At 41.9% G+C, this 26798-nt stretch overlaps 1 protein-coding gene across 7 annotated transcripts in view; it reads left to right on the top strand.

The window, feature by feature from the left end:
• The window catches only part of NTRK2 (neurotrophic receptor tyrosine kinase 2), a 365415-nt gene extending 339104 nt beyond the window's left edge, over positions 1 to 26311 (top strand). For all 7 annotated transcript variants that reach the window (XM_071216654.1, XM_071216653.1, XM_071216656.1 and 4 more), the window contains 2 exons: positions 19343 to 19501; positions 20412 to 26311. In XM_071216654.1, coding sequence (XP_071072755.1) covers positions 19343 to 19501; positions 20412 to 20597 — 345 coding nt within the window. In that variant the 3' untranslated portion in view covers positions 20598 to 26311. The remainder of the gene's footprint in view (positions 1 to 19342; positions 19502 to 20411) is intronic.
• Positions 26312 to 26798: the final 487 nt, after the last annotated feature.

Genomic DNA, 26798 nt, shown 5'->3' with positions numbered 1-26798 from the left:
AAGTGCTCCCAGCCTGAGGGGAAGCCAGGACTGAAAATCTCAGTGATTGTAGGAACTAGTTTCTTTCACAGAGATTGGCCCTGCAGCCCTAGTCTAGGCTTCAGCCTCACCTCTGGCAGGGAAGAGGCTGGCGAACCCTGCACCAGCCTATCCAGGTAACTGCAGGTAAATTTTGCTGGCACAGACTTTGAAAATCAGAAGTCTACTGGGGCAACTGTGGTCATCTGGGACCCACACTGCATAGATTGCTGCCCCTAACTGTGGCTCCATCCCTGCCCCAGCAGGTGAGAAAAGGGAGTGAAGCTTCATCAGTGTCTCTGGACAACTACAGTCTAGGCCTGAAAACTTGGATTATTCCACACAGATGTGACTCTGTCCCTACCCCTGGCAAAAGAGAAAGTGAAAGAAGCTTTTTTGGTCCCTGGCGCAATGGGGGCCGCTTGAGTCTCCACAGCTTACAGCACCAACTACATGCTTAGCTCCTACTGCACAACCAGCAAGGGAGAAAGGGCAGGATGTCCTAAACTAAAGAGAAAAACTGCACCTAGAGTAAATACTCTAGGAAGCCAGATGCCAAGACAGCAACAAAAAATTACAAATCCACACGAAGAAACAAGACGCTATGGCCCAGTTAAAGGAACAAGATAAGCCTCCAGATGACATAAAGGAGTTGAGACAACTAATCATAGATATTCAAACAAATCTCCTTAATAAATTCAATGAGATTGCTAAAGAGTTTAAGGATATTAAAAAGACACTGGATGAGCACAAAGAAGAATTTGAAAGCATACATAGAAAAATAGCAAATCTTACGGGAATGAAAGGTACAATAAATGAAATTAAAAACACATTGGAATCATTTAATAGAATATTTGAGAAGGCAGAAGAAAGGATTGGTGAGCTTGAAGAAATGGCCTCTGAAAGTGAACATACAAAAGAATAAATGAAGAAAAGAATGGAAAAAGTTGAACAAGGTCTCAGGGAACTAAATGACAGCAAAAGGCATGCAAACATATGAGTCATGGGTGTCCCAGAAGGAGAAGAGAAGGGAAAAGGGGCAGAAGGAATATTTGAAGAAATAGTGGTAGAAAATTTCCCAACCCTATTGAAGGACATAGATACCCACGTCCAAGAAGCACAACATACTCCCATCTGAAAAAATCCAAATAGACCAACTCCAAGACACATACTCATTAGAACGTAAAATCCAAAGACAAAGAGAATTCTGAGAATAGCAAGAGAAGAGCAATGCATAACATATAAGGGATATCCAATAAGATTAAGTGCTGATTTATTACCAGAAACATGGAAGTGAGAAGTCAGTGGTCTGATATGTTTAAGATACTACAAGAAAAAAACTTCCTGTCAAGAATCTTATATCCAGCAAGACTGTCTTTCAAAAATGAGGGCAAAATTAGAATATCCACAGATAAATAGAAACTGAGAGAATTTCTAAGCAAGAGACCAGATTTTCAGGAAACACTAAAGGGTGTACTAGAGCCTGTAAAGAAAGACAGGAGAGAAAGGCCAGAAAGAGAGTCTAGAAATGAAGATTATATCAATAAAAGTAACTAAAAGTGTCAAAAGAGTGGTGAAAATAAAAGACAACAGATAAATAGTCAGGAATAAATCTAACCAATGATATAAAGCACTTGTTGTATTAAGAAAACTGCAACTTGATGTTAAAAGAAGTCTAAAAAGGCCTAAATAACTGGAAGAACATTCCATGCTCATGGATTGGAAGACTAAATATTATTAAGATGTCAGTTCTACTCAGATTGATATACAGATTCAATGCAATCCCAATAAAAATTCCACCAGCATTTAAAAAAAAAAAATTGAAAACATGATCATGAAATTATTTGGAAGGGTAAGGGATCCTGAATAGCCAGAAACATCATAAAAAGGAAAAGTGATTCCTCATCTCCAGACTTTAAGTTGTATTACCTAGCTATAGTGGTAAAAACAGCATGGTACTGGCTTAAAGACAAACACATACACCAATGGAACCAAATTTATGATTCAGAAACAGACCCTCACATATATGATCAAGTGATTTTTGACTATCCTGTCAAACCCACACAGCTCGGGCAGGACAGTTCATTCAACAGATTGTGCCGAAAGAATTGGATATCCATAGCCAAAAGAAGGAAAGAGGACCCCTCTCTCACACCTTATCCAAAAATTAACTCAAAATGGATCAAAAACCTGAAAATAAAAGCAAGAACCATAAAACTTCTAGAAGAAATTGTAGGAAAATATCCTCAAGACTTGGTAGTAGGTGGTGTATTCTTAAAGGAGATAAGAGGAGGACCGAGATGGACTACTGATGTTTAATGTATGTAGAGATTTTCATTAGCTTTACTGTTAAAGTGTGGAAATGTATAGAGTGGATGGTAACACATAGTGAGTAACAGCTAGTTTATACATGGGAATGTAACTTAAAGTGGTAGTCTAGGTATGTAAATGCCAATTGACAGAATGCTAGAGAATAATCTAGGAAATGAATAGCATGGTAAACCAAGAGGTGGATGAGAATGGTGGTTGATGGTATAGATGCAAGAGTGTCCTTTGTGAGCTAGAGCAAATGTATATCACTCCTGCAGGGTGTTGGGAATGTGGAGAAGCATGGGAAAAATACAGCTGGAGTGACCTATGGACTGTGGCTAGTAGTAATAACATAATATTCTTGCATCTATTTGAAAGATGTACTGTGTTGATAATGAGGCAATATGGAAAATGTGAGCCAAATGTACACTATGGACATGGTAACAATCAGATGATATTATCCTAGCTGTAGCAGTGTTCCACCACAGTGTGGTGTGTTGATGGAAGGGTGTTGTTTGGGAATTCTGCACATGTGCATGATTGTTTTATAAGTTTACAACTTCTGTCATAAAAAAATATATTTAAAAAATAATAATAGGGTGGGTTGGGAGAAAGACACACCAAATATAAGATAAGGACTATGATTAGTAGTAAGATTTTGACAATATTCTTTCGTAATTTGTAAGAAATGTTTCATGACAGTGCAGGGTATTGGTGGAGGGTTGATGTTTGGGACCCCTGTATGACGCTGCATCTTTGCTTTGTAAGTTCACAACTTTTACTATATACTTAATTGTTTATATATGTTCATATATACATGATATAAAGATAATAATAGGGTTGGTTGGGGGAAAAATACGTTGGTTAATAATATTTTGACAATGTTCTTCAGTCATTACTTAAAAATATTTGACAACAATGCAAGTTATTGGTGGTAAGGTAAGTTATGAGAGTCCTGTATGATGTTATGTATGTTTGTTTTGTAAGTTCACAACTATTATTATACACTTATTTATGTATGTTTATGTATGAGTGATATACTTCAATAAATTAATAAAAAATTTTAAAAGCACACAAAAACTGAGAGGCAGCACGTTGGAAGGAATTATGGCAAGAAAGAACTAAGAGCATTTAAGAAACAGAAGACCAGGGTGGATGCAGCACTGCAAGGCAGAGGGAGACAAGCCCAGAGGCTACAGAGAGCTGCCCGCTCAGATTACACTAGATGCCATCAGACATTTTAATGAGTTTTAATTTTATTTTAAAGACAATGGGAAGCCATTGAAGAGTTTGTAGCAGGAAAAAAAATGTGATTCAACTAGTATTTTAAGACAATTGTTCTGACTGTTGAATGGACAATGGATTATACAAAAGTAAGACTAGATACAGGGAGACCAAAGAGGGGAAATGATTGGCCTACAGGGATCAAATGGAGGTGGAAAGTTGTGGGCAGATTTCAGATGCCCTTTAAAGGGCGACATGAAATATGGTCCAAGAAATAGGTGGGAGGGAGGGGCAACATACAAACATGGGAGAGTGCCAGAAGTTCATTGAGAACTAAATGCTGAGTAAAACGTATCAAAGTATAAGTAGGAGGGTTACCTGGTTAGGATGCTCAGGGGGTATGGTCTGATGCGGGAGGACTCCGGAGGGAATAGCTGAAGGCTCATTTTGCCAAGGTGGGTTCTACCATTGGGTGGGGTGGACCCATATCCTGGGGAAGACTAATGCCGTTGAATAGAGAGAACTGTATCTCTCGTGAGAAAGGACGGCTCCCAGGGCATTAGATTGGCAGGCGTTGTGGGCCCTAAGGGGAGGGGAAAATGGACGTGCAATGGATGGAACAAAGGTAAATAAGGGGGCAAAAGAGGAGTTATGTGAGAGTACACGAGGATGAATATAAAACAGCTAATATTACACCAAAAACATATAGGGGACGACAGACTAATAATGAAAACCATAAGACAAAACATAGGATAACTAAAAAATTTAGAAAACTGTACAACCTAAAGTATGGACCACATAGTAAGCACAAATGTTACTTTGTTTGAAAACTATAGTTTCAGAATCTGTACATCAGTTTCAGGAAATATGATATGAATAAGTTAAAAGATTATTGCTGTGGAAGGGAAAAGGTTTTATGGTGGATCTGGGGAAATACTGTATATTGTATATATGAATTTTGGTGATCTAAGACTCTTCTGAAGCTGACATTATGTTGGGATTCACTTTACGGGAAGTTTTGGATCACAGAGTGGTTCAACAAGGGCAGCGGAGGAATACTGATATGGGATGTTATTGACAGGATATATATGGTTGACAGGGAGTTATACAGGGCATATGCCCAGGGTATATGGTAATGTCTATATATACTCATAGTGGAAACAATTAAAAACAACAGCTGGGGGGGTACTGGGCTCCTGGCCGGGGGGTCACTGTTGTGGGCCCTGGGAGAGCAGCGGCAATCCTCCAGGTGCAACGGCAAGAACCAGGAAGGAAGGAGGGCCCAACAGTGGGCTCTTGATACTAATGGCTACACTTTTGAGCCTATGCACCTGCAATAAGAACAAGGCCTAGAGTAGCATTGTGCCTGGGGGTTTCCTCCTGACAGCCTTCATGTTACTCAAATGTGGCCACTCTCACAGCCAAACTCAGCGTGTAGATGTGATGCATTCCCCCCAGCGTGGGACACGACACCCGGGGATGAGCCTCCCTGGCACCGAGGGATCACTACCACATACCAGCTGAAGAAGCAACTAGAAAATGACCTTGAATTAAAGATTCAATGCGGAACAGCAGAATATACCTATCTGCATATAATAACATGACTTCGGGAAGCGGTTTGACCTAATGTAAGGGGGAAATGGAAAGGAGAAATGAGATTATAAGGCTGTGAGTCTCTAAAAAAGAGTCTGGAGGTTGTCAGAAGGAATAGCCCTATGTACAACTGAACAGAGTCTAGGAGACAGATAGGGTGGATGCAGCCCCAGGTATTGGTTCTTTTGAGGGATGGGGAGACCCACGGGTTCTATGGTCATGGCAGAAGGGGTTCACTGCCATGACAGATGGCCCTTCTTTGGAGCTGGTGTTTCTGCGTGATGGAAATGGACTCAGAGGGGGTCTCTTTTCACAAGACTTGCATGCTACTTTGTTGGAATTGTAGTTGGTGCTGGGTTTAAGATATATGTAAGGGATTTGAATCTCTGGACTGATAATGTGACGCCCAGGCCCGGGGCCTCGGCAGACTTCAGCTCCTACACTTTGACTTATTGGACTTACTCCACTCGGCTGGCATGGAGTTGGAGAGGGTCGGCCACCACAACATGGAGCCTAGAGTGTCTACAACTAGAAGCGGGGGGAGTGCATCCAGTACCCAAGTGGAATCTAGGCCCTCACTTGACATGGGTGTGCAGTGGACACAGCCAGTCCAATGTCCACGGAGAAGGTGTGGAATGGGTGTGGGAATGGTAGTCATGGGGGCTGCTGGGTGTGGGGAGCGGGGGGAAGAGATGAGATGTGGAGGCGTTTTCGGGACGTGGAGTTGTCCTGGATAGTGCTTCACGGACAATTGCGGGACACTGTGGATCCCCCCGGGGCCCACTGGATGGAACGTGGGGGAGTCTGGGCTATGGTGTGGGCCATTGACTATGGGGTGCAGTGATGCTCAGAGATGAACTTACCAGGTGCAGTGGATGTATCACGATGATGGGAGAGAGTGTTGCTGTGGGGGGAGTGGGGGGCGGGGGCGGTGGGGTTGAATGGGACCTCATATATTTTTTTTAATGTAATTAAAAAAAAAAAAAAAAAAAAAAGGGCGACATGAGAAGGACTTTTTAAAGTGTTTCGCCAGCCCTTGACTGCCTACTTCAGAACTTGTGAGAAAAGTAAAACCCCTCTGTAGTTAAGCCACTGCCTCTATTCTATGCAAATGAAATAATATACTCAAAGCTTCTAGCACGTGGTAGGCCTGTAATAAACCATAGTAGATTGTGAACTTTAGCCACTAAGCCAAATGCAAACTGACTGAAAGAGGGCCCACCTCCATTGCAGCCTCTGTTGGGTGATTGTGGCCAATTCCTTCTTCATAGGAAACGTCACTGAGGATCTTTGGATGTTGCACAGAAAATACCTTTCCTTGAAAATGTTCTCTCCTGCTGTCTCCCAAGAGCTAATTTCCAGTCACCCTCCAAGAGATCCTCTGGATAGACTCGCAAATGTGTGACCTCATGATACTGACCTCTTAGTGGAAAGAGCCCATAGTATCACTAGACTAAGGAGTGGCTCAAACTGCATCAGTGTTGGGACCATTTGAGCCACAGCCATATCTTCACACTATACTATCAATCTTCTGCCTTGCATTAGGGTCTTAGAATTAGCTCCAGAGGGCAAGGAGCATTGTTCATTCACTTTGGTTTTCCCACAGTGCACATAGCACTAACTGAATACAATAAAATAAAACAAAGATATGTGAAAACAAGCAAGACTAATTGTGGTAGTGTGAGGTATTTATCCACCCCAGAAAATCATGTCCTTAGGGCTAATCCATTCCTGTGGGTATAAACCTCTTATGGGTGGGACAATTTTGATTAGATTACTTCAGTAGGGCATGACCCACTGGGTGGGTCTTAATTGTCTTTATAAACCAGATGAAAACAGGGAGAAAGAGAAAAAGCCACAAGAACAAGAAGCTGAAATCAACAAAACCTGAGAGAGAGAAAGCCACAGGAACAGAGAGAAAGCGACAGGAGCTGAGAGATAAAGGCTGAGCAAGCCTAGAGGGTGAGAGCAACAAAACCCAGAAAAGAAGGGAGAGACCAGCAGAGTTCACCGTGTGCTTTGCCACATGAAAGAGGAGTCCAGGATCACTGGCAGCTGGTCTTTGCAGAGAGAATCATCACCTGATGAAGCCCTGATTTTGACATTTTCACAGCCTCAGTACTGTAAGCTTATAAGTTAATAAATCCCCATGGTAAAAGTCAATCCATATCTAGTATATTGCATTCCGGCAGCTTAGCAGACTGAAACATGAATGCTATATTACAAATGCATGGGGTGTTACCACTTAAGTGACACGATGTTAGCTAACTCACTTGAGCCTCCCAGTTAAGATACACTAAGTATGATTGTTCCCAGTCTGTAAATGAAAAACCTGTGGTGGAGAGGGTGCAGTGACTTGACCAAAGTCACACAGAGAGACACTATAAGCACTGGAACTGAAAACCTGGGGTTTTGACTTGGCTTATTGTATTGTACAACTCCAGGGAAGGCCATTTGCATCAAGTCCGGTGTGAACGGTGCTTCTTGGGATTGTGCAGTGGGCAGGACTGTCAGTGAATCTTGGTGCAGGGTTGTACTGGTAACTCAAGATTTTGCCTGAATGTTTCTTTTCTCCGTTTGTTTAGTTCTGGCCTCCATGGTTGTTCTCCATGTGAAGGACCTCATCTAGGATTTAGCTTGATTTAAGTTTCTAAGTGGGCACTGGGAAGTAGGTTTTATTCCCACTTAGATGAGAAGGAAAAATTCTAAGTAAATCATTAAGTAATTTATTTGAGTTTACCTAATTACTAAGTGGCTGAGCTGGATGAGAAAAAAAAGTCTGTCCACTCCAAAGGCCATCACTGCTTCTCAAACAGGAGTCTGGGTAGATCTTTGGTACAAGATGGGGTACCCAGACCAGAGACCCATAAAGCTATGAGATAAACATGACACATGTTTATAAAGTCACAATCTTAATAAATGACTGGAAAGAAAATGTTACTTTTCATAACATATTATGGAGCCTAAGGCAACAGTTACATGGGATGTTAAAGATGACATATAGGAGGTTAAAATTTCTTTATTTTCAATAAAAACCTTTACCTAGACTCCCATACATGAGCTCAATTGTGACCCTCCCCCATCGGCTTTTAATTTCTTTGGGGGTACTTTGAAAAACACAGGGTTTTTGAAAAACACAGGGCAGTGCCACATTGGTTTTCCATACACTGAACTGCGAGCACCCACCAGACAGCACAGAAAAGTCGCTGGTCAGAAACTGAGTTCCTCCTTCTTGTGATACATATACTTTCTATCAGTACATTTCATCTGTTGGCATATCTGAAAAGTAAGAGAAAAATGAATTTTACATATGGATAATATCCTTAGCACAGAGCATGGCTGCAAAGTAGGTGTCCAGTGATTGAGACCTAATTTTCTTACATTACTTAGTAACTCTTACCATCATCATAAGAAGTCCTCTATATCCAAGGCCACAGTCCCTACATGTTATATATATCACAGGAATAGCAGAAAAAGGACATAATGATGCCAGGAGGCCTTTGGAGCTCCTTGAAGAAAGGGGCTTCTCTGTTATCCTGATACTCATGTTTATAGAAGACACTAGTTTCTGTATCAGAATGAATTTCCACAGCTGGAAAGAGAGAGTGGACCTTGCTCGTTATATAACTGGCTATAGTATATGGAGTCTTAATCTCAGGTTAATGGTGGAAAGTATATTCCAGCAGGGTCTTTAGTGTTAACCAACACTCTGGGGTTAATAGTGGGACAGATGTGTAGTACCCACCCAGCAACCCAACCTCTCCACTTACTGGACATAATGCACTCAGGAGCCACTGCTGGTGTAGAGAGTGCTGTTTCAAATAAAGAGAAGCTTTTACTTTTTTCCCTGTTATGTTGACAAACCACTGGTTCCTTCCTCTTCTAAAAACTAGCTTCCCGAGTTCCTTCCATAGGAACAATTTCACCTATGAATATTGGAACTAAACTGACATAATGCAGTCACCTGAACATAGACAACGACCATATCTTGCTCCTGCTCTCCTGGTTGCCTTTGCCTAGTACCTTGTCCGTCTTGGTGCCTTTTCACCATAAAAGGATGCAATGCTTTGGCCTCAAGTGCTAAGAAGTCAGCTGTCTTTTGGGTTAAAACCCATAATGCTCAGAAGGCCATAAAGAGCTCAGTAACATGGAACATTAAAAAATGGCAGCTTGATAAAATGTATGCCCTCGGAATGTAAACTTCCCATTGCCGAGTGATTTACAAGCACAGCCATCCCACACCAGGCAGCATGCCGTATTAGTACTTTGCAAAGGCTTCTTCCTTCCATTGATCCATGATGGAAACTCCCCATGAAGATTGCTAAGAGTACTGGGGCAGGGGGAGGGAGGATTGCGAATCAGAGCAAGAGAGAGCTGCTCCCTAGTGTCTAATTGCACTTTATTCTTAAAATGAAGAATTGTTGTTTCTAGATCCAAATGTGATTCTTAAATATCGGTGTGATCAGAGCAAGTCTCACTTGCCCGAGTGGAGTCAATTGGAGAATAAGGAGAAACTATATCTACTGCCAAGGCTCCTTAGCTCTTTAAATTGTATGCGGCGCATCAGCACCAAGGCCCTGCGTCCTGCAGCAGTGGGATCCGGGAGGACGTAGGGCCCTGGGAGGAATATAACTCAGGCAATATGGAGTTCAGGAAGCCATTCTGCCTTCATCTACACCTCATCAGGGAGTTCCAAGGTCCCCTGAGTTACCCCATAGATTGCCCTAAGGTTTACATTAGAAATTAATTGAATCTGAAGGCGGGGAGGAAGCTGCTGTGGAACAAGGGGCCAGTTTAAGCATTTGCTAACCTCTCAAATTAGCTGACAATGGGGTATGTGGGGAGAGAAGGGAACGGGGGTTGACCCTTCCTGTGGGGACCTGAAGATTCTGACCAAGGACTACAGATTTTGATTCTGGACCACAGTCTCCCACCTAGCATCCAGGGCTGTTCTTGCTTCACTGGTACTGGAAGGAGAGCCTTTCCCACCCTGCTTCTGACTGTAGGTCAGGCTTAAGGTAAAATGGAAAGAAGGTCAAGCATTTGGAGAGCTGAGTCTTGGTGCAGAGTCCACCCCTTCCTAGCTGTGTGGTCTTAGGCAGGTGGCTTTACCTCCCGGGACTGGAGATTCCTCATCTCTTCAATTTTGACAAAAGGACCTGCCTGACCTACACTCACACAGGATAATTGGAAAATGAAATGCTTAGAATAGCAACAACGCTAATCTTCATCCCCTGTCCTCATGTACCAGGGCTGCTGTAATAAATATGATGGTCTGATTGGCTTAAACAACAGAAATTTATTATCCTTCTGCTTTGGGGGCAAGAAGTCCAAAATAAGGTATTGCAGGGCATGCTTTTTCTGAAGCCAGTAGCTTTCTGGGTGGCTTGCCAGCAATTGGTCACTTAGCCTCTGCCTCCGTTAATGGCTGTCTCTCTCTCTGTCTCCTCTTTCTAACGTGTGCATATTTCCTCAGCTTATAAGGACTCCAGTCATATTGGAGTAAGGTCTGCGCTGATTCAGATTGTCCTCCTCTTAACTAATCCCATCGTCAAAGATCCTCTTTACAAATGAGTCCACATCCACAGGACTGGGGTTTAAGACTTGAGCATGTCTTTGTCAGGGGCCATGATTCAGTCCATAACATCACCCTTTACTATGAGCCAGACATTGTTCTCAGAGCTTCATTTATTTATTTTTAAGATTGGGTTCATTGAGGTAAAATATACATACAGCATATTCACTCTTTTTAGTACACAGCCGTATGAATTTTGATACAGCCATGCAACTGCCACCACAATCAGGTCACAGAGGGTCTCCATCACCTCCCCAATTCTCTCATACCCATCTGAGTCACACCCTCCTCCCACTCCCAATAGTTTTGCCTTTTCAAGAATGTCATATGAATAGCATCATACAATGGTATCTCATCAGACTTTTGAGTATAGCTTCTTTTTTAAAGAGTTTTCTTCATATCAAGTCCTCCAGTCCCCACAATCATCTTTTGAGGTAGGTTATCATAGAAATGCTATGAAATGCTATGAAAAAGAAAAAAGTGTTGTACTAACATGAGATATTATTGTCATATTACTATTATTCCTCTTATTACTATTTCACAACACAGTAAGGGCAATAGGAATTCTCAGTGGAAACTTTGCCTTAAGTTTGCCTTATCCTGCTCACTTGGAATTCAAGTGTAGGAAGATAGTGATAATTCCATTACCTTTCCCTTCAAAACCAATGATCATTCACGTTCTGCTGGGACAGAAATTTAATCATGAGAATGTGAGATTTAATTATGAAATCTCATTAGGAATAAAGTCTAGCACACCATTTCATTGAGTCGTCCCAAAATACTTGGCCTTGAAGTTATTGTCATAACCCTGATCACTATGTCCAGATTGTTATTGTAAAGGGTAAAAGACAATGAAAGATTTCTCTAGGCTGTCATTAACAGCTACTTCATGGCATTGCAATCATCAATTCCCAGTGTGAGAGAGAAGATGGTCCATTCAGTAGCATGAGGCAAATCAGGAAGGGCTGACTTGCTGGCCCTGAAGCTTCACCCTGGTTAAGGAGCTGCACGCCCCCAAGCACCATCACTCTTTATAATAGGATAACCCTCATCTTCCTGGATGGGGCCATAACACTGCCCACAGACTGACCACAATGGTTCCAGGTTCTCCAAGGGGAAGAATGTAAATTGTTTTTCTCTCCTTTTGTAACCTCATATTACAGACGCAACACATAATAAATAAGTAAGTAAGGTCTAGCCATTCCTTAAAGTTTACAGCTTTCATGAATTTTTAAGGGACAGATCAGGAGAAACTGCTGAAACAAAGGAATCTGGCAGAGGGTGTGATAAGGAGGTCTAGGAGCCCCTTCAATATTTAATGCCACCAGAAGCCTCTGACAACTAATCATCTCTTAATGGGGCTTACCCTTTGGCCTGCAGGTTTCTAAGGGAGTAAAATGTTTGGCTTCCAAACAAGTTATCACTCACTCAACGAGTAAATACCACAAGCTGAAAGTGGCCTCCCAGGCATCATTGGTCTTTGCTAGCTCAGTTTAGAAGGTCCCAGATTAGCATCATTCGCTTTTAAATCACCAGCAGTTACACAGTCAGCCAGGCCTTTACTGTGGGTCTGTAGAGAGGTTCCTGCCCACCCTTGAGCCTCTCATCTTTGAAGAGAGTCCAGGCTTCACCACGGAGAGACAGTGAGTCAGGGAGGAGTCATTTGGGGAAAGAAGAATCGGACAAGGCTAAACGCATCATTTCATATTTGATATGGGACTGAACAAGTGAGATTTGAGACCAGATTTGAGAAAGAGGGAAGAAGGAAATGGACCATTTATAGGGAACCTGGAGAAGAATGGAGGCTGGTAGGAAATGAGAGGAGAAGGTCAGGAAGGCGCAAGGGTGGGCACATTTTACAAAAAGCTAAACGGGAGAAGGAGAACTGAGTGTGTCAACTCTCTCGTCTCCCATCTCACTTGGAAAATGACTCGAGGACTCTTCATTAACTTATACCAGGGATGAAGATGCTTTGGATAACTGCAAAAAAAGAAAAACAAAACAAGAAATCCTAGACTCCTCGAATGGTTAGTGGAGAATGGAGAGCTATCTTAAATACTGTTGGTCACCAATTCATACTTCCAGTTGCTCAGCAAGTTCTTTAACTTCCCTAAATCCTAGTTTTCTGATGGTAGAGAAAGAAATCATAGTTTGCTGAGCCACAAGGAAATGTTCACAGTTTACAACCTAGTGGCCCAAAGAGTATGTACTTTTAATTTTGGGGGGAAGAAATAAACATTAGTAACAGAACTAATCTGATGTCTCTGCTTTGATTTAAAAATAATAAAGCATTGATTTCTGGTGCTAGACAATATCAATAAAGATCTTTTAGCATTTCTCTGGGATTTATTGTCCTGAAATCCCATTCAAACAGGTAGTTTTCAAGAACTATCAGGCTCTAGGTATTTTAACTAAAACACAGGTTGTTTTTGTTTTAAAAGCAGATCTGCTTGTACTTATCACTGAAAAAAATTATCAGGTATCACGGAACAAACATTAAGAGCTAAATGAACTATTCTTTGGTTGATATGTTTTAAAAACAGGATACATTAATTTCTGTAACTTTTTTTTTTTAAGATTTATTTATTTAATTGTCCCCCTTCCCCCAGTTGTCTGTTCTCTGTGTCTATTTGCTGCATCTTGTTTCTTTGTCCGCTTCTGTTGTCGTCAGCGGCACGGGAAGTGTGGGTGGCGCCATTCCTGAGCAGGCTGCACTTTCTTTCACGCTGGGCGGCTCTCCTTACGGGGCGCACTCCTTGCGCATGGGGCTCCCTTACCGGGGGGACACCCCTGCGTGGCTCGGCACTCCTTGCGCGCATCAGCACTGCGCATGGGCCAGCTCCACACGGGTCAAGGAGGCCCGGGGTTTGAACCACGGACCTCCATGTGGTAGACGGACGCCCTATCCACTGGGCCAAGTCCGTTTCCCAATTTCTGTAACTTGATTTACTTCTGATGCTAAGGAATTTCTTTCTGTCTGTGGGCTACAGGCATTGTTCTGTTTAGCTTCCTCAATTTAACTAAGTTAAGATTAATAGCCTCGTGGGAGCCCCATCCTTTGTTTCCTAGTTTAACGTCCTCCTTTAGTCTCTCTCCCTTTTTCTCCAGCCTCAGAGAATACAGAATAGTAGTCATCATCTTGAGAACAATGTGCCCTCATGAATTATGACATCTCCCTAGACTTCAGCCCTGGATGGATTAATACCAGGTCTGCACAGTGGACATTTGCCCTGCCAGTGTACAATTGTCAACTCAAAGCATGAGATTTCCTGTACAAATTTAAAGAGCTCTTCTAGGCTAGCCGAGTCCCAGTATTCTGGTTGAATTTTAAGGAGTTAGGAATTTCATCCATTGGTTCTTATTTGTAGCATCAGATAATCAAGACTGTTTCTAGCCACCTAGCCTAAGACTTGGACTTACCAAGAGTTTAGAGACATTACTGGAGGATAGATTGGGAGGTAGTGAACTCTCATCTCTTTTGAAAGAACACAATTAGGAATTCCTCCCCAAGTATCAGCTATCACAAGATGCCTGCTTCTAAGATATGATACGTTTACTAATGGCCACCTCATCCCCTGCCAGCCATAAGTCATTAGCATCCAACCTTCTGGAGGCATGTGACCCATTAGTAAAAGAAGGGAGTGCCTGCCCTGTTACCAGAGCTGCACTAAGGGCACTGGGCTTTCCTGGTGCTTAGGACAGTCACTGAGCAGATTGTGGAACTGGAGCTTACCTTTAAGAGACCTTTGAGAAGTAATTAGGAGGGGTAAGTTTGGCCTGGGTGAGGAGCCACAGCTAGGCTCACTGACTGAGCAAGGACATGTGTTGGAGACTGGAGAGGACAGAAATGCAGAGTAAGCCACCAGAAAAAACGTAAGATTTCCAGTTGCAGGGGAGGGGCGCATTCTGTGTGAGACTTTTGGGAAACTATTCAAACTCTCTAGATTGTAATATGTGGGTAAGCCAATGTCTACTCCAGAATGCAATTGTTGGGTTCAAATGAGAGAATTGCATGAAAATTCTTTGAGAATTTCATGAAAATTCTTTGTCAACCTGAGGTACTGTTTTTATGGTGGATGGTTGTTCTGTGTGGGTGATTGCAGAACCACTCAGTTTTGTGCTAGAAGTGACTAATGGCTGACCCTTTGCATTTCACCAATAAAGAGATAAACCAGAGCTAAGGTGACTTACCCAAGCTAGTTGAGAGCCCAGAAGGAACTAGAACCAAGTCTCTTGGTTTGAGGAAAACAGAAATTGTCCAAGTCAACTCCCCAGTTAACTACATTTCCACATCTTGTATCAGATCAGTCTGGTATGTTTAGAAGACAGCAAGTGGCTTTACCCAACATGATGGTTGGAGTACCTCTTTCAGCACTGTGGCATTTGGGGCAGTCAAAAGGAGAATTCCTGACCCCTAATTGTCTTACTGAGCCATTTGGATCACATTCCATCCCCAAAATATTTAAGCAAGGGTGTGAGGGCAAGCTGCCAAGTAGAACAATAAAAAACAAATGTCTCATTGTGTTTATTTCAGCACAACATATGATTTTGTGAGGTCCAGAAACCATCAAATGACTCTGATTGGAATGTGACAGTAATTTGTAACAACGGTGACTTTTTTTTGTCTACTTCTGTAACGTACTCCAAAATCCTGAGGAGACGCTGCAAAAGAAATATTCAGAAATGTTATAAATGGGTTTAGAAAACTTGTGAACCCTCTCTGAACTTTTATTAGATTCTCCCACCACTCACCAGTTTGACATTAGAACAAGGAAAGCATTATTTATAACAGCATGTGTGAAATCCTAGAAGGGATTCTTGAAAGAATTTAAGTGACAAATCTGTGCCAAAGGGATTGCAAGTATAAAATAAATGATCAGATGGGAAAACATGTAAATCAAAATTTGAATCTTTTCCCTCCACCCCCACCCTCACTCCCCCTTAAAGGAAACAGGAGCTCTGCTTGGCTGAACTTGGCCATTAACAATTCAGTAGAGAAGATGCTACAATTAAAGCCATCGTAGGAGGAGTTGTCAGTGTAAAGTGAGGGTCATATGTGTTGACTCTTCTCATTAATATGTCCAGAATGGTTATTTCCCATTGAGGAAAAAGAATATTAGAAGTTAGGGAGAAAGAAGCTATACCTTGAAAGTGTTTCATGCATTAAAATTTATAGAGCATTTTCACAACTTTTATCTGCTTGACCATTTACTGAATAACAGCCCTAGGAGGTATATATTATTATACACATTTCATAGTTGGAGAAATTAAGGCACAGAAATTACCCAACTTGGAAAGAGCCAAGTGTGCATTGGAACCCAGAGTTTCTAATGTCATCAGCGGGATGTTGTCCACTGCCCTGCAGCTGTGAATGTTCAAGTAGATGTGGAGAGCCTGGTTAAAGCCTGGTTGAGCCTGGTTAAAGCCTGGTTAAACCTGGGTAAAGCCTGGTTAAGCCAAGTTAGCACATCCCAAAGCAGTTTTCAGCTACCTGGTTCCAGGAGATGTCTCTCTTTTTCTCTTCCCCCACCCCTGGTCTCTCCCTCTCTCACACACAAATTAGTTTAAGTACACTAAGTTGAGCAAATTTAAATCAGTTATTTCCAGCCCCGGTTTCCTCAGATTTGATAAGTCTCTGTGTATTATGAATCTCCAAGAAGTGGGGAGGGTTAGAAGCCATAGTATATTAGACATCTTTGACCTAGAAATATCTTGGGGGAACGATCTCTTAATATTTTGAGAAACCGGTGCCCAAAAGTGTGGGTCATACTATCCTAATCCTCTTGTTCCCCCCATAGACCAACTGTATATTAATCATAAATCTGGATTCTAACTTAAATGTTTTCATAAAGGAAACTTTATACTTGCTAAAAACATGGAACTTGGCAGAGACCTTTCACTCCGTGTAACACTGCACAGAAAATCTCCCTGCCATGTAGTTGCCTATCCTTGTAAGCCTTTTGTCTTTCAGAAATTCTATAAAATCCGAGGTGTCTAACTTATAAATAGCTCTGGTATAAAGGCTCTTTGCAAGAAGTAATCCATTCTATCCAAAGAAGAATGTCCCTCTTGAGTCCTGTACTCCCATAGAAAGATCAACAGACTTACCCTTTTACAAAAATTCAAATAAGGCAGCTCTGACAGCATAATGAGAAAACAGAAAACCATGGCCTTGGCTGTAGAGGTTGCACTTGTGTAAGTCACTTTGCCCTTTGGGAAGTTGTTGTATATAATGAGAAAGTATAGTGGCAACAAGAGGCACCCTTGAGCTAGTTGTACCACAGCAATATTCTGTGATAAATAATGATAAGATGTGCTCATTTTTAGTAGGGTAGGGGGAAAAGTTAGAATGGGCAAGGTAAAGATGTACTTCTTTGGGACAAGGGCTATTTTTCCTTTGTTTTTGCCTCCTCTTTTCCCCTCAGCTAAGTAGAGCAATACATATAGCGGGTACCCAGTAATGCTGGTTATGTGGTCAAAACAGTGTGTTAGAATACCTAGAACTCAGTTCTGTCTGTACCACTTAATGGACGTGTGGTCTTGGGCAGAACTCCTAACCTCCAGAAGTAATTTCATCATCTGTAGACTAGCATAGATGCCACTGTGTGTTCTGAGTCCTTCTTGGTGTGTTCATGAGATTAGATGGGGTTGCATGTAAGTTTTGTGAACTATCAAGAGCTTTCCAAACATGGGTTCAGAGAATGTCAAGAAATTGCAAATGTTTTATTTCAGATTTTAACCATCTTTGAAAATGGGTGTGTCACATTGCCCAGCCCTTTCCTGGCATGGAGACAGAGGGGCATGCTGACGTGTGGAAACCATGCACCCAGCTCCATGGAGAAGCAGTGCTGGTCACGCATAGCTGCACAACCCGTTCCTCTTGCTGGTGGGGCGTAGGCAGCTAGTACCTGGTTAAATCACTCCAGCCTGGCACCCAGGTGTCCTTCAAGCATCTGAAAACTTTGGGTTCCCCTGTGCATATGCAGGCTCACTTTTCCAAAGTCCTGGGCACATGGCGTTACAGGATTGTGAGCAGTGCAGATAACTCAGCCAGCCAGAGACAGGTAACATGGCTAATTCAGTATTTACAACCAGCATTTCCTGGTTGGCAGGTGCCTGGTTGCATTTGGAATATCCATCCTCGTCAGTAGTGTCCTCACTACGTCCAGGCATGTTCCAGCAGGTCCATGAGGGAAATCTGGGCTCACTGATCACAGACCCCCTGTCATTGCTAAGAAATGAGTGTGGAAATCTAAAGCTGGTTGAAGCCATCTAGCTTCTGCTTAGCTTGATGAGCTTTTGGTTTACTGAGAGCAGAATAGCAAAGATACGGGGGCTTCTGAGCCCTGAGCCAGCAAGTTTCTGGCCCTGCTTGTCAGATCTACAGGCATAGGGAGAAGCATGGAATAACATTAAAAAAATCACCTCTCCTCCTTGCACACTCTTGGGCTTTCTTTGGTGCTAAGAGCGTCCTTTGAAATCACCAAGCATATTAGACATTTCTGACACTCTCAGCTCCTCAGTTCCTGTGGTGGATGAGCATTTCTCAGGTCCTGCTAGTCCATTTCCTTCCTTTAATGAGTCAGAGGTGGATATTGAGAGAGATAATTGGGCAGAAACTCTATGTGGCATTGGTCTAGGCACTCCAGGACTGGAAGTTGTAATTGAGGTCGAATTCCTGCTACAGTCCAAGCCACCAGCTTGCCATTCCCAGTGTCAGGCCTGTCACTGCTGGGGTTTCACCTGTCTGGGGAATGGCACCTTCCAGCCTGTGCACTGGGCTACTGTGCAGAAGTCTTTTCATAGTTTTAAGATTAAACTGCTCCGAAAGGCTACAAACCTGAAAATGAAATTTCTAAGTCTCCTTTATGTGTTTAGAAATCCCAGGCAAATCTCCTTTGTGAAACAGTCTTCTCTTTGCCTGGGCGAATGCTGTTCTTATCTGATGCCCCAGCCTCAGTGTTTTTATCAAATAAACATTTTTTAAAAATAATTTTGATTGATTTATTTGTCTATTTATGTAAATAAGCTAAGTAGAAGCACCCTGTGGTAGAGGAAAATCCTGAGCTTGGAGTCCAAAGACCTGGGCTCTTTGAAGTCCAAAGACTTGAGCCTCATGGGGCCATCTGTGAAATGGAAATAATAATTTCCGCCTGCCCACTGCTGGACTATGGGGAGGGTGTTCCAATCAGCACTGCACACAGGTGACACCTTACAGTAGAAGGATGCTCTGGACCTGCCAAAGAAGTAGAGTCATTCAGTAGGTCAGTTTGGATGCAGAGTCCTCTATTTATTATCCCAATCCAAGTGATCTTGTTAATGAGAAAACTGTCATCTTCATACCCTAAGGAATGGATGTGCGTGTTTTTTATACAAGAGTAACACCCATCTCTGTTCCTATCTAGTTTTGAGAAAGAGAATTGCAAACAATGTGAAATATTTTGACCATTCTTTGCCCTCTGTCTCTGTGGCTTGAGAGTAGAAAGAAATCATATTTCCCTTATATGTTCACAAGCAATTGAAAGTCACACATGTAGATAAAGGAAGGAAAACAAGTCTCCCACACCCAGTGGTAGGGACTTGGCTTTGGGGTTGACTGATGCCTCATCCCTTTTCTGCCAGGTCGGTGGCCACACGATGTTGCCCATTCGCTGGATGCCCCCTGAGAGCATCATGTACAGGAAGTTCACTACGGAGAGTGACGTCTGGAGCCTGGGGGTCGTGTTGTGGGAGATCTTCACATATGGCAAACAGCCCTGGTACCAGCTATCAAACAACGAGGTGTGCAGGGGGCCAGGGATGGAGACCCGGGAAGGTTGGGGGCCAAGGAGCATCCATCATCTAGGGTTTTCTCTCAGGGTGGAAGCCAGGACATGGTCTCAGGTGGCTTTGTTGGAGGCGGAATTCCCCGAATGACCAGCTCTGAACCTAAATTTTGTGACCAAAGCATAGTCACTTTCTAAACGTAGGAGTTTTAGAGAAATAAAAGCACAGTTTGCTGAAACGTCTGTGGTTGTGTGGTGATGGGACCGACGGATTTCTTTGTGCTGCTCATCTAATAAATTGACAGCAGATGGAGCATCCCAGTACTTTTATTGTCTGGCTAGGTTTTTGGTTAGGTCCAGTGAGCTTTCAAGGTCGTTCGTCTTTTCCACATTTCACCAGAACCTTAAATGCCCTGTGAAAAACTCCATCATTTTGTTTTCCTGTACTAACCCTTTTGCAAATGTGTCTCTCTCAGAGGCACAACTTTTTGGTCAGGCATCTCACATAGTTTTTAGACCCATGTGTGACTTTTGTGCAATTCCGTTATCCAAAATGATGGCTCGTTTTTAGAGCCTGGGGCTACCTTGTCAGTCCATACATTAACACAAAAGGGTTTCTGGTTAGGTCCCAGACCAGTAAAACTGAAAACCGAAATCCACGGGAATCCCAGTTTGAGGTTTGGGAGCCTTCCCTATAGATGAATTTTTTTCTCCACTGGTTTCATGAAATCAGAGTGGCTTGAATAATGGCTCTAAGCCTGTCAAATTAAGCATGATGTAAACCACGTTCAAATCATCACTCTCTTTCTTCTGAAAAGAGGAAAATCAAAACAAAACCTTGAATGAACATCTTTAAAGCAGCCCACGCGCTGCCCCTCTTAGTACTGACATTGATTTTTATGTACATTGTTTTCTCTCCCGTCCAGGTGATCGAGTGCATCACTCAAGGCCGAGTCCTGCAGCGACCCCGAACGTGCCCTCAAGAGGTGTACGAGCTGATGCTGGGGTGCTGGCAGCGAGAGCCCCACATGCGGAAGAACATCAAGGGCATCCACACGCTCCTGCAGAACTTGGCCAAGGCCTCTCCCGTCTATCTGGATATTCTAGGCTAGGGCCCTTTCTCCCAGACCGACCCTTCCCAGTGTACCTCCTCAGGCGGGCCAAGAGGATGAACGTCTTTCACCTGCTGCTGGATGCCATGAAGATGTTGTTCTTCGCTCTGACAGGATCAACAATAAAGACACGGAGAAGCTTTCGGAGAGAAGCAACGTGTTCCTTCTCCAACAAGTAGACACAACATTGGCTCCTTTTTGGCATTCTCTCTTTCTCTCTTTCCATCTCCCTTGGTTTGTCCCCCAGGTTTTGTTTCTTTTTTTCTCTTCCCTGCTTCTCAGCCCTCACCCTTTCTTTTAAAACAATCTGGCTTCTGCATCACTATTAACTCTGCATAGACAAAGGCCTTAACAAACCTAATTTGTTATATCAGCAGACTCTCCAGTTTGCCCACCACAACTAACAATGCCTTGTTGTATTCCTGCCTTTGATGTGGATGAAAAAAAGGGAAAACAAATATTTGACTTACACTTTGTCACTTCTGCTGTACAGACACCGGGAGTTTCTATGGATTCACTTCTATTTATTTATTTATTTATTTATTTAATTATTACTGTTCTTACAGGTTTTAGATGGCTTTAAGCCTGTGTATGGGAAGAAGGAAAACTTGCATTCAATCTGAGAAGCCTTTTTCTATGGGAGATTAAAAACAGAGAGAAAGAAGATTTATTATAAACCACAGCATGGGAGGAACAAAGAAAACCATTGGGATCAGCTGGCGTCAGTTCCTACTTAATGAAAAACCCAGCGACCATTGGCTGGAAGGAATGTACTCCACACCTTCCCCTGGGGACCTTTCTGAGGAGTAAAAAGATTGTTGAACTCTGTGCCATGGGATTATTCTTTTCCCATCACCAGAAAAACCATAGTGTAGTAGCGAGGAAAGATGACGTCTTTGAGGCACAAGATGGCGGATTATAAGCTCAGACACAGTTCTGTCTTTGCAGGTCATGGTGGGAACACTGGTTTGTTTTTTCAAGTGTTATCCATTTCCCCCAGACTTTGGCAGGTTCAGCTGAAAACTAGGTGGATTCTTGTCCCGAGACCATTTCAGGGTCAGGTGTGAAAGTCAAGGGCTTGGGACAGTTAGGGCAAGCTATAACTATGGAGACAAGTTTCTCTTATATTAAACCTTTCAGACAGCACTTTCCTCCCGTACCCACCGTGCACCCCACACCTGTCCTTTTACCTGTGCAAGCAAAACTGTGCATGGTCTTCGTCAATTAATACCTTGTGTGCAGAAACTACGACTTCCAGATGCTGTGCCCCAGGTAGGTAGAGCAGACCCATAAAAGGTATAATGTATATAATTAGGGGAAGCTAATGAAACTCATTAGCTGACATTACGGGACACTGCATTGTACGGTGGTGATGGGTTTTAACTTGTTTGGGCCCTGAAGCCTGGATGTCTTCATTCACATTGAACCCGTGGGACTGTGGGAGGGCAGATTGAACCCCCAAGGGGGAAGGAAACCTCCCTCAAGTCATCACACGCAATGGCATCTAGTGTACACAGGCGAAGTCCCAGCTCTGGGCTCTGGTTGGGAGAGTGGTTTCATTCCAAGTGTACTTCATTGTCAGTATGCTGTTTTGTTTCCTTCACTCCATTAAAATATATATATAAAAATAAAAAGTGAGGCACAGTATGCCAGTGGGAGGCTGTGCCCAGATGGAGCATTGGAGATGTGCTTCTAGCATAGTCATTGGTTTTACGAAAAGAGGATGTAAATTCAAATAGAAATTTACAGTTATTTGAATGGTCACTTATACCAAGGAAGAAAATTTTCTGTTCCTCAAAGAAAACTTGCTACCCTCTGTGAGGGGAACTTTGCTAATTTGACATCTTTATAACATGAGCCAGATTGCAAAGGAGTGGTTTTCATTCATCTGAAGACATTTTATTTTGTATTTGTTTCTGAAGATGCAATAGCTCTGTTTAGGTTTGGCTTGAGTCTGTTAATTACTGGAGCACTTTGATTTGCATTACAGGCTTTGAAAGCCCATTCTCAAACATTCAAAAGTGTAAATTAGCAGAGAACAAAAGGAAGTCCAGTAGTATCTGAGGTCAGGTGAGGAGGTTGGACAAAAGGAAAACTGCAGTCCCTCCAAGTTCTGCACTGGCCTCTGAGAGGTAGGAGTTGAGCTGTTTGTTCTCTTTGCTGGTGAAAAGAAAACCCTTCTGGAATTCGTATAATAATATAACAGAAGCCATATCTCCATGATATATGTGTATACATATATATCACACTAAGGAAACATGGTCCTGTTAAAACACTGTGGCACTCCTTCAAGCGGTAAAGAAGAGGCAGATTTGTACAAAACTTCTAGATTCTATCATCGAAGCCCTTAAAAGCTACACAGGTTTGTCATTCTCAGTGACTGGCCACCTGTTCTGGGGGAAGAAGCTGCAAGTTATTTATTTTACTTTAGTAGAGGGCAAAGTAGGTAGTACTCTAGGGATTCAAATTCAAGGATGGCTGTGCAGTTTTAGAGGAAAGGTTTGTTTGAGGCAAATGAGAAGATGGGAGCATTCCATTCCATTACAGTTTGTGTTTTCCTCTGAAGGAAAAAAAGCAAAAAAATAAAACAAAAAAAAAAACACCTTACCTTCTGACAAGTCCCTCAAGGTCTTGAAATGAAAAGTTCTATGCAAGTGCAAAGTTTTATAGTTATTTATATTGCTTGTTGTTATTATTATTTCCTGTGTTGTCTCAAGAGTGTGTACTGATTTCAGAGACGTCTCACATTGAAAGAATACCAGACTGCTCTTAAAGTAGCTGAATGAACCACAGAATATCTTAAAATATTCATCATTCTTCCTCCGCCACCTCTTCTTCTCATGGCCTTCTAATTTTTAGAAAAGTAGTATCCTTATTCTAAAATGCAATGCTCAGAGAATGTGGCTTGCCATCAAATAAGATAAAAACAACAATAGCAGTGACAAACCGAATTCTCCGTCCCAAGCCCCGGCTGACTCATAAGAATAAGAACAATCATTTCCATTTATAAATTGTGTACTAGTTTTTCAGACATTTTTCACACATCCTAGCATTTGATCCTGATAAAGTCGGAACTACTCCCATTTTACAGGTGAGGAAACTGAGACTTGAAGTGGTGTGCTAGATGTCTGCAGGCTAGCTGTTGGCACCCAGGATTCTTAATCCAGGTATCTCAACTCTGAAGTTCATGATTCTGACACTAGCCCATGCTTCCCATGAGAAACCTGATGCAGAAAACGCTGACCTAGAAACAAGCAGTTCAGGAAAGAAAGCACAGTTACATAAAGTTATGAAGCAGAAAGTTAGAAAGGCAAAGTAAGACATGTGAGAAAACATGCAGCTGAGATACCATGACACACAGCCATGCTCATAGCTTCAGCTAAATCCTTGTTCACAGAACCAGTGTCACAGTCAGACTTATTTAGAAAACACTGGAACTATGTTCTGAAGGAATGTAGCACAATTCATATTATACGTATGTGTTCACATCACCGCCACCTGTGGTATTTTCATGTACATACATGTTATAAATACTTGATTTATACATAAATGAACACACCTACATAGTGTGTTTATGTGTTTATGTATAAATTTGTAGGCACATCGTAAATAGAGATAATTATAAATAGGGTGCAGTATGAATAATTTGCTTAAATTTTGCTAACCAACCAAAACTTTTTAATGTCATTTTGCTATGAGTGCTTCCATTCTCCATGTTCGTAGGACTACATTGCACTTTTTCAACTCTGTGCAGTACAGCATGGGTGGAAGACATATTCACAATAATGTGCTTCCCAAAACAACTGAATAAAAGCCATCCCCCTACACTGAGTCCTTTCTCTGGCTCCTTGTAAAGGAAACTGCAGACTGAAATAGATCTCCTTATGTAAAGGTCCAGGAAATGAAAACTGATTTATTTCTCTTTTTCCATATTTGTATTATGCTCACCTTGCCCCTTGTGACCCCTTTACGCTTGTATTCAGAAGCCAAGCATTCCAGGTAAGAATTGGAATGTTGGGGAGCCCAGTGTCTTGGGAGACCAATGGTGAGAAGTACAAGACCCCAAATGAGATGAGCAACTCTTAGGAATTCTTACATCGGCATCTGAATGCAACAGCCAATAGTGTAGAACTCTACCCTTTGCCATGACAGCAGGATTCCCTGGTCAGGAATGGACTTTTTTTTCTTTTTTACCTTTCTCTTTGCGAATTGGACAGTCTCGAATACCAATACCATTAAGTTGTTTCTAATAAAATATTGTTACTGCGTTCACACTCATATACCCTCAATTCTTTTGATGGCTCCACCATTTTTTTCCTCCTTCCCAGTTTGAGCACTTTTCATTTCAACTTTGAGCTTTGGTTTGGCCATATATCACGGTTAAAAGGAATCTCACAGGAGGAATGGCAAGTGACCCGGTTCCACAAATGGTTAACTTAGCAGTTAAAGCGGTTTCTTCACAATTCATCATTGGAATGCAGAGACTCTGAGGTTGTGCTCCCTTGTGTGTGAATTTCAAATGTTATTCTAAAGAAGAAGGAGTGGGAGGGGTTTATAGTTAAATATGATAGCGCTGGAAAGTGTATTTTCTCGTTGTCAGGGCTGGAATGAATTACTGCTGCTCAAGTCAAGAGTTCTTGAGTATCCTCTGTTTTTCGCATTCTTTTCCCTTCTTCCTTAAACTTTATTTACATATTTATGTGTTTATTTATTTACTTATTTATTTATATATTTGCTCCATTCATCACAAACACAAAGCAAAGCAAAAAACAAAATGTATATGTGTTGCAGGCAAAACACTGTGAATTTCACAACAGCAACCAAGCAACTATTTTGCCATCTTAACATCTATGTCTCAGGAGACGAAATGGGAGAAGATGGGGGTGTCATTTTATAGTCTATGCATTTTAGGCCAGGTCTGTGTTTAGTTTATTTCTTTGGTCTGTGCATTAATAAAAATGATCCTGAGTGAAGGTTGGTTGAATGTTTAAGCTACGGGAGCAAGCATAAGAAACGCTGCTAGTCGCCAAGTGTTTGAATAGGAAAAAGTTACTGGGGAAAATGAAAAGAAATGCAAAGGCCTACATCTTGCAGCTTGTATATCTTTCTATTGCTTAAAAATGTATAAAATAGCTGGAAATATTTAAATACAAGGTCTTTGAATTAAATGTGGATTTTAAATATGTAATCCCTTGACAAATGACCAAATTATGGTGAAATATTGCTCCCTGCATTCCTTGATCATTACCTGTTTCCAAATCTGCCTAGAGACACAACAGTCTCTACATTTCGCTTCTGCATATGGAGAGATGTTTGTATATACCCGGGCCGTATACACTCATATTTCAGTATCTCTCTGCAGATATCTTCCCCTTTAAACCATGACCAGGTATTTGGAACTCTCTATATTTGGAACTCTCTACCTTTTCATTTGATTTGTTTTCCTTTTAATGTGACGTCTCTGTGCCGATGCTTTCCAGTTCTTGTTTTGCAGTGTTTCAAGGTCCATTGCTTTACTAAGACCCACTGCATCTTGGCTGATTTTGAAGTGACACCTGAATATCAGTGTTAAAAAAAAAGTTTTGTTTGTAAATCATGTGACCAGCTTCTCTCAACCTGACATGGAAAGTCTCTTGTACTACAGTGTATTTAATAAAAAAAAAAAAAAAAAAAAAAAAAAAAGATGTCTTACAATAAAATAACATCCTCCAAAAGAGAGACTACAGGCAACATGATGATTATTTTTTTAAAATGCCTATCCTTCTTACAAAGCACAGGGTGCTTTCTTTTCCTTAATGTATGCACACAAGTATCTATGTGTGCATGTAGGTAGGTAGGTAGGTATTTTTAGATGCAGTCACTCCAGATGCCTGCAGTGATCATTAGTCGAAGGCAGTGAATGAGAGCAAGTGCCTTGGGTACCATTTCTCTGAATGATTCCTTCATAACTCTGACACTTTCAACTTCTATCTTGTCCAGTAGAACTTTGAGTAGTTGTGGAAATTTCTGTATTCTGTGCTGTCCAATATGATGCCCACAGGGGGCTAGTGGGTACTTGAGCTGTGCATATGGTGACCGAAGAAATGAATGTTAAATTTTCTCTAATTTCAATTCACTTCAAATCAAATACCCCAGTGCCCTGAGGGACAGGAGGCTTACACATACCAGCTACTGATCCTGCACCCATGAGTCTTCCCTCAG

The sequence above is a fragment of the Dasypus novemcinctus genome, chromosome 8, assembly GCF_030445035.2.
Source record: "Dasypus novemcinctus isolate mDasNov1 chromosome 8, mDasNov1.1.hap2, whole genome shotgun sequence".
NCBI classification, from domain to species: domain Eukaryota; kingdom Metazoa; phylum Chordata; class Mammalia; order Cingulata; family Dasypodidae; genus Dasypus; species Dasypus novemcinctus.
The sequence above is the reverse complement of the archived record's forward strand: the minus strand, read 5'-3'. Positions and strand labels throughout refer to the sequence as shown.